This window comes from Haliotis rufescens, unplaced genomic scaffold (assembly GCF_023055435.1).
Source record: "Haliotis rufescens isolate VD_foot unplaced genomic scaffold, xgHalRufe1.0.p SCAF_2, whole genome shotgun sequence".
NCBI lineage: Eukaryota > Metazoa > Mollusca > Gastropoda > Lepetellida > Haliotidae > Haliotis > Haliotis rufescens.
Genome location: NW_025963890.1, coordinates 33,436,595 through 33,449,261, shown reverse-complemented (window position 1 = coordinate 33,449,261; position 12,667 = coordinate 33,436,595). Strand labels below are relative to the sequence as shown.

The following is a 12,667-nucleotide window of genomic DNA, read 5'->3' as shown; positions in this document are numbered from 1 at the left end:
TGATATTCCACACCTGCACATCCAGACTCGAGTATTTACAAGACCGCCATCATATAGCTGGAATATTGCTGAGTGCGGCGTTAAACAACAAACAAAATACATCTCACTCTTTGCCCACTCAACAGTAAACACGACAAAGTGATATGTCACTAGTGGGATCCTCCCCAAAGTCTTCCTGATGCCACTGAAAAAAAGGCAACTTAGATCATGGCAAACAGAAACATATCAGACCCGTATCTATATTTCTTTTTCTGTCACTGGTAACCGAATTGGCTGTAATCTTAAGACTCAAGGAATATTCATATAAAAGCTCTGTTTTGACGAATTGCAGCCAGCCTACAGGCAGTACTATGGTACTAAAACTGTCACACGATCACAGATATGGGTGATGGAATGGTACACAGCAGCGCAAGTGCTGCTCAACTTATCACAGTTGCATGGACACAGTTTTTAGCAATCACTGCAGCGCATGTTGGGCCATTTCTCTAAGTTAGTGGCACTGTGCTGTATAGGTAGATGTGTTTCGTCCCTGAAATGAAGATACATCAGAGTTGCTTAATATTCCAGAGTTCTCTTGTAGAAGTAGCTTTATTCAGATTTATACTTCGGGGACTACTCGTATATGTCCATGATGTTAGTCTAGGGTCAGCTCTGTACCTCGTGCGTTTCGTACTCACCACTGATGTCACTGCATAACATAAAGTTCTGGATGCCATTAATCACGCTCCAACTACAGGAAGATAAGACTGAGCCCATCACATTTGGGTCAAAACAACTACGGAAGGATGACAGTGGGAAAATAACACTTGCGGATGCACATGAAGTGCAGTTGGTAAACAATGTGAAGAGGCATATCGACAGCATTTACGTGCAGTTCGAACATCAGTCCTGCTAAGCACACGTACCTAACACCAGTGTTCAGAGAACTCCACTCGCTACCTACGAGAGTAAGAACTGATTTCTTACCCGTCTCAGTGGGTAAGTGAGCATGGTTTTACGCCACTATTAGCAATATCATGACGGGGACACCATAAATGGGCTTCCCACTTTGTACCCATGTGGGGAATCGAATCCGGCTCTTCGTCGTGACAAGCGAACGCTTTAACCACTAGGCTATCCCACCGCCCTGATTTCTAAGTACAGGAGACTCAATGTATTAGGAGCGGTCGGGTAGTCTAGTGGTTAAAGCGTTCGCTCGTCACGCTGAAGATCCGGGTACGATTCCCGACATGGGTACAATGTGTGAAGTCCATTTCTGGTGTCCCCCGCCGAGATATTGCTGGAATATTGCTAAAAGCGGCGTAAAACCAAACTCACTCACTCTTTCACTCACTCAATCAATCAATGTATTGCCTCCCTCGTATGTCACCGAGCGTCACTCTTCTATACCCGCCAACCAACTGTCAAGCTCATAAAAATCAGATCTGTGACCTTACCAACTCACCGTAGCTCCACGTCACACACTCAAGTCATTTAGATATACGCTGTATGGCATGTCATCGCTCAACTCCAGTTCTCCTCAACTTTCTTCTTGCAGTTGACATTTTCAAAAACGGACTTAGACGTGTTTGCGTGCATCTTCCTACCCCGGACAACAAGCACAGTCAAGCCGATGTAATTGTTGTGCCATCGACATGAACATGCTCTCCATTTATATGTGGTAATGCATCTTAAATATTGCTGACTGTGGCATAAGACAACAAATAAACCCAATCGGAAATATTAATTTACTTGGTCCAGAGGACATGTTACCACTGACATCTTACAGTGCGTGCATGTTATCAGCCTCTTGTTCAGCGGTTACTCTCCACGTTGATAGGACGATAGCATCGATGTCATGTATGAGATTAAGATGGAGGTGTTATCAGTCGGTGCAGACCAAAGGCATGTGTGTAGTTGGTGATACGGGTACACATTGCTGTTTCGTGTGTTGTACCCGACCTCAGCAGTTCCGCGTGTTTCGTGGTCAGCCAACACCTGAAATAAAACCTATGACACTAAGTGCTTCCAAACTGAGAGGTGCTTTGCATTGCATTACGTGGTAACAGGCTGTCCAAACACTTCATATATTTTGTGAGAGGGAATTCACCTATTGAACAAGAAGGTCCCAGTTCCAGTAAATTCAGAGACAAACGAACTGTGTTTTGAAATTTGAAGTCGGCTCACTGTAGAGCCGACACCTCTTATGTTTTATTTGGAACCGAACGCTTTAGCCATGACATTGAATCCAATAGGCCATGCTGTGCAAATATGCCACCGGTTGCGATGAAATTAAAACATATAAAGTTGGAAGGTTATTTGACAACTTCTTTTTTGAAAATCCATGTGTTTTAACCCGTTAGTTTGAACTAGTCAAGAATATAAGTATTTCCAAATTGACTTTGAGAAATATGTGTTACATTTATACCTGTGACCCCATTTGAAATGTTCTAAGAAAGAGGACCTATATGTACCCAATACTACCCATGTGTAATTACGTCTTCCAAAAGACTACTGTTAAAGCGTTATTGCCGTCATGGCAGACGGGAGATATACCTACTGTTTTGAAATTTGAGGTCGTCTCACCGTAGAAGCGATACCTCTTAATTTAAACAATCAGAATCAAACATTCTTCGGTGTGACCGCAGAATTCTGGCCTTTTCCGGAAGGGTTTCCCTGAACTTAGCAGACATGGGTGTGACACTATATTTCAGTAACACCAGAAGGGAGCGGTAACACAGGGGTCAGCTCCACCGTCATGGCAATGTGATCCTGAACTGTGCAGTGTTCATAATCCTTGCATAATACTAAACTGACGTCCAAAAGAAACTTTACCAACTGAAAATATAAATTTCAGACAAAGTATTTTATTTTTTTCGATGAAGTCTATCTCAAACACATAACCTAAAAACTATATCCTAATAGTGTATGAAGAAAATGTTAATCGTCTGTTACATGTTTGCGAGATAACACGCGAAAAAGTGAAAAACACGTGCACCACGGACAACTGCAAATGCACGTGCAGGTAAGGGTATAAAACGCTTGCAACAGCAAGTCAGACATCCACAGTGATAAAAAACACACAAAAGAAATGCCACGACTCACAGTCGAACAACGTGAACGAGCCTTGGGTATGGTACAGATGGGAGCCAACCACGCCCATATTGCACGAACCTTCGGTTGCTCCCGTGTTGCCGTTACCAACTTGATGCAACGTTACATACAGACAGGGCGGACCGCTGACAGGCCAAGAACAGGCAGACCCAGGGTGACCACGCCCCATGATGACCGGTACTTGCGTACCTTGCACCTCCGAAATCGCTTCCTGACAGTGACGTCATCGGCGACAAATGCCTTAGGTCACAGGGTTAGTCCACAGACAGTGGCCAGGAGACTCAGGGCTCGTGGAATCAGGGCTTTTAGACCATACAGAGGACAGCTATTGACAGCGCAACATCGTCGTCTGCGATTGAGATAGGCCCGGACTGTACGACGTTGGCAACGACGTGACTGACAGAGGGTTGTCTTCACTGACGAAAGTCGATTCTGTATGTTTAGGGCTGATGGAAGACAACGTGTTTACAGCCGAAGGGGTGAACGAACGGCGGCGTGTTGCGTGCAGGAGGTCGTACCATATGGTGGAGGGAGTGTCATGGTGTGGGGAGGGATCTGTGGGCAGGAGAGGACACCGCTGGTCATCGTTGACGGAAACATGACAGCTCAGCGGTACATAGACAACATTCTACGTCCAGTTGTCCTACCATTTCTCCAACAGCAGCCACGTGGTGTCATTTATCAGCATGACAACGCTAGAGCCCATACAACCAGAATTGTCACTAACTTCCTCGCAGCCAACAACGTCAACGTCCTGCCGTGGCCTGCACGCTCACCCGACATGTCCCCCATAGAACACCTCTGGGACTTGATGGATCGTCGTGTTCGACAACGACCACACTCTCCAGCCAACCGGCAAGAACTGATCTTGGCCCTCCAAGACGAATGGCGTCAAATCCCACGTGACCTCATCTGACGACTTTTTCTGTGCGTCGAAGAGTTTTTGCGTGTATTGAGGCATTTGGTGGTCACACACGCTACTAATGACTTGTTATTGAACGTGAGCGATTGTTTATGTACTCTGCCTATTGTCAATGATTCTGAAAGCTCGAGTTTTGTACCACACCCAACTTTGGGGGGCTCTGACGTCATTCTCGGTCGCGGTTTGATTGTCATTTTCAGTGTTGATTATGTTGATATATTGATCTTCTCAATACACTTTACTTCGTGCATGTATGTTTTGTTGTTTTTGAGCAAGAGTTATTTCAAACTCTGGTAAGTTTCTTTTGGACGTCAGTTTATTTAGATTAGTCACGATGACGTTTTGAACAGCTATTCCAACTTCTGCATCGTCATACTGTTTGCATAATACTCTATCAGATTACTCACGATACTGGAATAAAATGTCTATTATTCCAACTTCTGTGTTTTGTTCTCACTCGTGTGTCCATATACTTAGTAATAACACTGTTAAATCCAGCTGCCTGTGCAAGAGCTGAGAAGGGAACGAGTAGAGGTGTACAGGCTGCTAGAGTTGAGACGGGGACGAGGGGTATAGACTGCAAGAGCTGAGAAGGGGACGAGTAGAGGTGTACAGGCTGCTAGAGTTGAGACGGGGACGAGGGGTATACACTGCAAGAGCTGAGAAGGGAACGAGTAGAGGTGTACAGGCTGCTAGAGTTGAGACGGGGACGAGGGGTATACACTGCAAGAGCTGAGAAGGGGACTAGTAGAGGTGTACAGGCTGCTAGAGTTGAGACGGGGACGAGGGGTATAGACTGCAAGGGCTGAGAAGGGAACGAGTAGAGGTGTACAGGCTGCTAGAGTTGAGACGGGGACGAGGGGTATACACTGCAAGAGCTGAGAAGGGAACGAGTAGAGGTGTACAGGCTGCTAGAGTTGAGACGGGGACGAGGGGTATACACTGCAAGGGCTGAGAAGGGAACGAGTAGAGGTGTACAGGCTGCTAGAGTTGAGACGGGGACGAGGGGTATACACTGCAAGAGCTGAGAAGGGAACGAGTAGAGGTGTACAGGCTGCTAGAGTTGAGACGGGGACGAGGGGTATACACTGCAAGGGCTGAGAAGGGGACGAGTAGAGGTGTACAGGCTGCTAGAGTTGAGACGGGGACGAGGGGTATACACTGCAAGAGCTGAGAAGGGGACTAGTAGAGGTGTACAGGCTGCTAGAGAAGGAGGAGGAGAAATGAGTGTAACGTCGCGTCCACAATTTCCAAGCAGAAGGCGATATTGGTTATCAATAATGTTTTTGTCACTATTTAATTTTTTACATAACATAGGCCTTCTATGTGGGCCCATGATGAAAAAAACAACATATTAATTTCTGGTTTTATTAAAAATCCAGAAATCTTGTTTGTTTTCACGTCAGCCGTGTGAAGCTTTTAGTATAAACCGGTCGCCGTAGTTTTTGTATAAACCAGATTACAGTTCCGCTTCCGAGTAGGTCACAACATCAGAGAACCGTCTTCAGAAAGTTAAAAACAAGATGCAAAGTGACATTCAAGGTATCATTAGTTGGCCCGATCTCAACAAGTGTGGTCTTACTACCGATAGAAGTTTGCTCATACATTTTCAGTTGCGCGGTTCACACAGTTATACATAGTCTATGTGTTGAATGCTGAAATCAAGAATGAACAGATAGAATCATGGACGCTACCCTGAATAAAATATTATAGTGGGCTGTAGACAAAACGGGCTCATGTCAGAACGGCCTCAAAACTCAAAAGTCAAAATGGCCACAAACCCATAGTCAAAACGGCCACAAAAAAAAGTCGTAACGTCCACAAGTAAAAGGTCAAATAATAAATCAACAAAAAAATGAATAGCCTATCTGTGAGCAGGATGTGTACCGAGTACATGTTAGATGTTGTTACGCTATAATCTCTTCCAGTAGAGTTCCATTGTTGTTTTAACCAATCTCATCAAATTACTTTGATCTCTGTACTGACCAGTGTATAGAATCTAGTATGATTCTATATTATCACAGGCTCTATATAATCTATCTAACATTGTCTAATGCAAATCTAAGCATGATAGTCCAACACTTGATCGAATATAGGACCTGTTGCGGTATTTCACAGCTACTCGTAAGTATGTACCTATTTTATGATAGTTTCTGTGATGTTTTTGAAGTGGAATTACCCCTACCTCCATTCAAAATTTATTTGAAAAGAACCCATTTGTTAGGACGAAGTCTCTGGACCCAGCCTAGGTCTTATGCATACTGAGTATGCATAATCCCAAACAGGTAGTGATATAACACAATCCACATGTATCACACCACAAAGTAGCCATACCGTGATAATAGAGAGTTGCCCGCCCTTTAGTCGCTAATGACAGGTACTTTGTTTACCAAACTCGGTAAAGAAAATCAGCATTGGTCAATCCTGATTGATGTGTCATAAACGTTGAACAAAGAACATGAAACATTTTGTGTATGACATATTTAAATGGTCTGTAAGCGTGTGCCATTACAATCCTTTATAAATAAGCTACCGCAATAATATAGCCTACCAATCTGTTGTGAAAACATGAATATATACTGATGGAATAAGGAACACTTAGTTTTAGACAGTAAAATGATGTGCTATCATGCATTCCCAGCCTGGTGGGAAACAACACTCTCAACATTTGATTCCGACAAGTGTAGTGCTGACTGGGTGAACATGGTACCTGTTAAGTACTGTTGTTAATTGTTTTATATATACAATATGTATAACACAAATTATGTGACAATGATTAAGTTTGTCGTCAATATTTTCATTGTGGCCGTTGTGACTTTTTTGGGATGGCTGTTATGACTATGGGTTGTAGCCATTTTGACTTTTGTCTGTGGCCAGTTTGACTTTACCTTTTGGCGGCCGTTTTGACCCGCTCCCAACATACTAGTATTTAGTGTCTATAATCATGAGACCCGTGAAGATTTCAGGGTAGAATAGGTCTTCAGCAACCTATGCATGCCGTAAAAAGTGACTATGCTTGTCGTAAAAGGCATCTAACGGGATCGGGTGGTAAGGCTCATTGGCTTGGTTAATGCATGTCATCGATCCCAAATGCGTGGATTGAAGCTCATGATATTAATCACTGGATTGTCTGGTCCAGACTCAATTACTTACAGACCACCGTCATATAGCTGCAATATTGCTGACTAAGTGCGGTGTTAAACAACCAACGAACCAACTATAATCATGATGATAGAAAGAGAAACTGGATCACATGAAAATACATGACGGCAACAATGCAGTTTACTGGTTGCAGCTTATGTACTGCTCATAGGCACAGGCAGCCGCACTCAGTCGCTTAACAGGTCTTGCGTGCCTCTTCGATCCCCAGGGATAGTTGTGTTTGGTTAGGTTACCCCAAGTTCTATCCTGAGCCATTAGATCCCCTTTCCGAACAAGCACCTTTACAATCATTAGGGTTATGCATCCCTTTACCATGTTTACTATCCTGTGGGTTAGTTGTGAGGAAGGGTATGGATTATCTATATCTCTTAATGAATTAATCCAAAAGACCTACAATTTCAGGAAAATCTGTACCATGTGTACATTTGTCATCAAGTTTCGAGTTTTGCTGAGAAAATGGCTATTGCACATTAGGGCAACAATCATTTGGTAAATGAGCACTAAGTTTTTGTGATAGTGCCCGTATTGCTGTGGTAAAGTGTTGGCTCATTACCCTTGCGTAGCTTTCAACATGAGTTCGAAATCTCCACTTGGTGCTAATTAAAATCCGAAGAAAGTGCACTACTCCCACTAAACTGGTGGTTTCATATGCCTTATGTTGTTTCATATACTTGTTTCATATTCCTGGGTCATACAGTGTCCTATTTCTGCATAAGACAATGTTGCAAATGGATTTAAATCCATCTAGGACAGGAATGTCTGTTAGCACCTGACAATAAATGTTAACATGGTTAGTTTTAGGAGAATATACCAAGTGGTTCACATAATAGTAGGATTAGACATATGCCAAAAAAAAACAGTACCTCTCATTCCTATGTGGAAGTGGATACATGAGAATTGCACTTTTCGGGCACACTGCTTAGTATTACAATTAGCATCTAAGGCTAAGCTAGGCTAATGAGTTAATTAGCCAACACTTTTGTACTTTACCACAAGACCACAGGCACTATGACAAATACTTTGTGCTCATTTACCAAGTGAACAGCACCTGATTGTTACCCTTCATGTACATGCACAGTAGCCATTTTCTCTGCAAACTCAAAATTTGGTAAGAATATACAGATTTTCCTCAAATTACATTTGATTAATTAGTTAAGATAGATATCTAGCCCATACCCTAACTCACAATTGACACAACCGCTCATAAAGGGGTGCCTATTAATCCCTAAGGATTGCACAGGAGTGTTTGATTATCATTGGTGCCAAACCTATGGATTGTGAAGGGGTGTGCAGGTGTTACAAAATACCATTGCCAGACGCCCATGCCAAGTAAGGTTTAGATGTCGGGCGAGATATATATACTGAGCTGCAAAAGAAACATCACCATGGATAGATATATGAGGAACCTTATTTGTCCAAACCCTGAAAACATCCTTTGAAACATATTAAAAAGGTGAAACTTGGCAAAACTTATCATCAAGGTTGAAATTATAGTGTCAAATGTTCTTAAAGTGAAACACAACACTAGTCTCTGAGAAAATGACATCACAAGTCAGTATCTCGTGTGTCGGCCATATGCATTGATGACTGCTGTGCAACGTCAATACATGGAATGGATGAGGCGGTTGATGAAGGCCATAGGCACTGGCGCCCATACTCTGAGGAACGCCTGACGCAGTTCAGCTGCAGTTGTCAGCCTTGGTCGGACGTCATTCAGTCGTCTTTGAATCTCGTCCCACAGGTGCTCAATGGGATTTAAATAGGGACTGATGCTATTCTGATGGAGGAAGTCTCTTGTTGCTCTCGCAGTGTGGGCATGGGTGTTATCATGCTGAAACTCGTGGTTGCGGCGACGTGCCAAATGAGGTCTGGCGTGTGGTCTCAAGACTTGATCAATGTACCGAGCTGCTGTGACACCATTGCCTCTCCCTGGACTGATGTTCTGGAAGACCACAGGGCTGACCCTCTGTGCAAGACCAATTCCACCCCACACCATGATGCTTGGACCATCCCTTGAGTCTCTCTCAACAACACAAGCATCCGAGTAACGTTTCCCACGGCATCGCCAGACTCGCACAATCTGACGATCATGACGTCGGGTGGTGACCCTTGGTCTGCCACTACGTGGTCGGTCATCTGTACTTTGGTGGTCTGGTACCGTTGCTGGAGCCTGTATATGGTCCTTACGTGGACTTGAAATGCATTGGCTACTTGCTGGGCGGTTTGTCCAGCTTGCAATCATCCAAGGGCTTGGTGTTGCTGATTTCTTGTCAGTCTGTGCATGTGGTAGCAATCCAATAACGAATGAATGTTATCTGATTTGGGTGGATTTTTATAGGACAAGAAATGAGGGAATGCATGTGCTTTTCAATTTGCACGGAACTCACGTGCATCGGGTTACCATGGCCGTTGCCGTGATGCGTTTGGGTGATCGGTTTTATCTGCTTTGGGGTTTTTTCATCAAATTTAATTTTTCTGACAAGGTAGTGTTAAATTTTAGAAACTTTGACAAAAAATACCCAGATATCTAAATGACAACTTTTCATGCAATGTTACTTGGGGTGACATTTCTTTTGTGGTTCAGTATACGTTTTCAAGCATGCCCGTGGACAAGAAGAGCACACAAAATGAGCTGAGTCAAGTTTCACAAGAATGTAATCATGTTATGATATTTAATTGGCTAATATTTTGCTGGTGTCCCAGACTTGCAATCTAATTCACACAGTTTCACTAGTTAACCAATACAGTTTGATGTCAGGCAGATCAACAACAGGAACCTGGCTTGTTTCATTGATAAATAGTAGTAACACTTCCATGTATGGCACATGCTTCTTGGAAATTGTATGACTAACAGTTGACTACATTTCTTGGAATTTGTAATGCGAGGTAGGTCTAGCACCAACTTTTGTAACTTGGTTCGGCCTAGCTTTGATGAAATATTTTATTTGAATACACCAGTCACCATCGAGGCTCACACGCTCTTGATCGCGAACACGTTGTTGACACATAAGTCAAACTACAACAAATATGACTTTTAATGAGTCGAATTATGGCATTTATGATATATGTATCCATTCTCTGGCAACTCAAGGCGTCAATCTGACCATGGCTGCTGTAAATAACGGTGAGTTGGTCAATCTACTGATCACTTCAAACATGATTTCGCAGAAATGAATGTAAACAAATATTGAATGAAAATTTGAATAAAATAAATAAAGTATATTACAAACATAAGTCCAGATATACAATGAACACATTTTTAAAACCAGATAGTATGATAATGGGATTCAATTGCATGCTTCAGTTTGACTGGTATTCCCTGTTTTACGTGCTCGCGGTGATCAACTGATAGTGTTTTTTGCGATAGGGAAAAACATCGCGTCAGTGTAAAACTTGAGTTTATTAATTAAGTAAGTAAATTTTGGGAGCCGTGCGCTATAACCGAGTTAGCGCCATATTGAGGGGTGTAATTGAGGGAACACTGTATCTCTGGTTCTCAGTTCTGTAGATGTAACATTTTACTGAGTTTATTAGCTTGATTTTGGGGAAGTACCTTTTAAAATAGGGCAATTAAGAATGTTGGTCATAATTGGCCTTTGTCAAGGGGTGCTTGATTGGAGAGGGAATCCAAGGGCTATGGGTAGAGGTTGTATTACTACATTGTATTAGTAACATATTTTAAACAAAACTTGGCTCCAATTTTAATAAATTCATGTAATATTTTTATGTAAGATTGTTAAGAACAAATATATTTAATATAACTTTGTGGTGCTTAATTCTAAGGTAGGATGATAACACATTAGAAGAGAACTCTTTTTTTTAAATTTTTTTTTTTTATTGTTTTTAGAAACACGCACCTGTTACATAAATGGGCTTCCGCCCAGGGTAGCAGAAAGCCCATGACATAAAGCACAACTTATTAGTACATCTTACTTTGTTGTTTTTTTTACAGAAAATAACATACTTCTCACTCACACATTCACTCTTGTTTATATATCATATTGCAGTTTAGGAAAGTACATGGTCTCAAACATTAAATTCTTAAGTACAAAACTAAAATTAAATTGAAAGCTGCTCCTCATTTTCGAAAAGTTGATAATACAGCATCCAAGCACCATAGAATTTCTGTTGATTACCTGTCTTGAAAGCAATATCTTTTTCAATGTTGTATCGTGAAAAAGCTTCCTTTTTATAAACATGAAAATAAGGTTTTGTATTTTGGAATTTGCATCTATAAATATAGTATTTTGCAATTAGTAAAAGTAAATCAAACACTTTATCTGTTTTTATGTTCTCTTTAACTCCAAAAAGTATCAATTCTGCACAAAATGTCATATTATAAACATGAAAGCACTGGTCGATCCACAATGACACTTCATCCCAAAATTGTTTTATTACATCACATTCCCAAAACAAGTGAGTAATTGTTTCCTTTTCATTGTGACAGAAGGAGCACAAATCATTCTGAGCATAATTGAGTAAATACAGAAAAGTATTAGTGGTGAGAATTCTGTGGGTAATTTTGTATTGAAACCATCGCAGTTTGACATCCTGTGTTGTACTGAAAATTTTATTATAAATATTGTTCCAATTTAAGTTTTCAAATTGTAATTCCCACTTTTCCTGCCCTTTAGTTTTTACTTCTGTAGAAACCAATGAAAAATAAATATGTTTTGAACCGGACTTGGAACTACAAATAGTTTTTACCACACAGCGCTGATCCTCCACAGAATCTGTTGGAACTCTAACTAAATTTAGAGCTCCAAGGTATTGTTTAACGCTGCTAACAACACCATAAAACTCCAAATAGGATGAACAAATACCATACATATCATTAAATTCCTCATATGACAGAAACTCCTTATTGGCCTTGACCAAGTCTATAATTTGGGAGACGCCCTTCTCAAACCAGCATTTCAAGAAAAATGATTTCCTATTAATTTTAATATTAGGGTTATAAAAAATTGGTTCAGTTAAAAAACTACTGAAAGATTCCGGCTTGATTTTCTTATCAAGCACTATAAATGACTGAAAACAACTTTTCCAAAACTCATTACTTATCAAAGATAATTTTCTTTCAAAATACGTCACACCAAACTCACCAAGTTTACACAAATAAGGATATGTAGATTTAAATAGGTGCTTCCATTTTTGATCACCTGAGGACACAAGTCTCCTTATCCATGTGGCCTTAAGAGATGTTACATATGAAAAGATATTCACCATACCTAAGCCCCCTTGCTTAACAGGTTGACAAACTTTAATCCTCTTTACTTTGTCTCGTTTATCACTCCAAAGAAATTTAAAAAGCATAGCATTTAAAGTAACAAGAAAATCATTTGGGGGATCAGGCAGTGATAACAATAGATAACTGAGTTTTGAAATCAACAAGGATTTAATGATTGCCACCCTACCAATTGGTGTAACTATCCGTTTCATCCACCTATTCATAATCTGTTTTAACTCAAATAATTTGTCTTTAAAGTTCAA

The 12,667-nt window shown here is 41.2% G+C and overlaps 1 protein-coding gene across 2 annotated transcripts in view; it reads left to right on the top strand.

Moving 5' to 3' along the window:
- Nucleotides 1-5,433: 5,433 nt before the first annotated feature.
- LOC124117951 (protein SREK1IP1-like) overlaps nucleotides 5,434-12,667 on the top strand; it is a 45,642-nt gene continuing 38,408 nt past the window's right edge. For both annotated transcript variants that reach the window (XR_006858402.2, XM_046479977.1), the window contains exon 1: nucleotides 5,434-5,557. Coding sequence is in view for 1 of the 2 variants with exons in the window: in XM_046479977.1 (XP_046335933.1) it covers nucleotides 5,539-5,557 (19 nt within the window). In the remaining variant the exon portion in view is untranslated. The remainder of the gene's footprint in view (nucleotides 5,558-12,667) is intronic.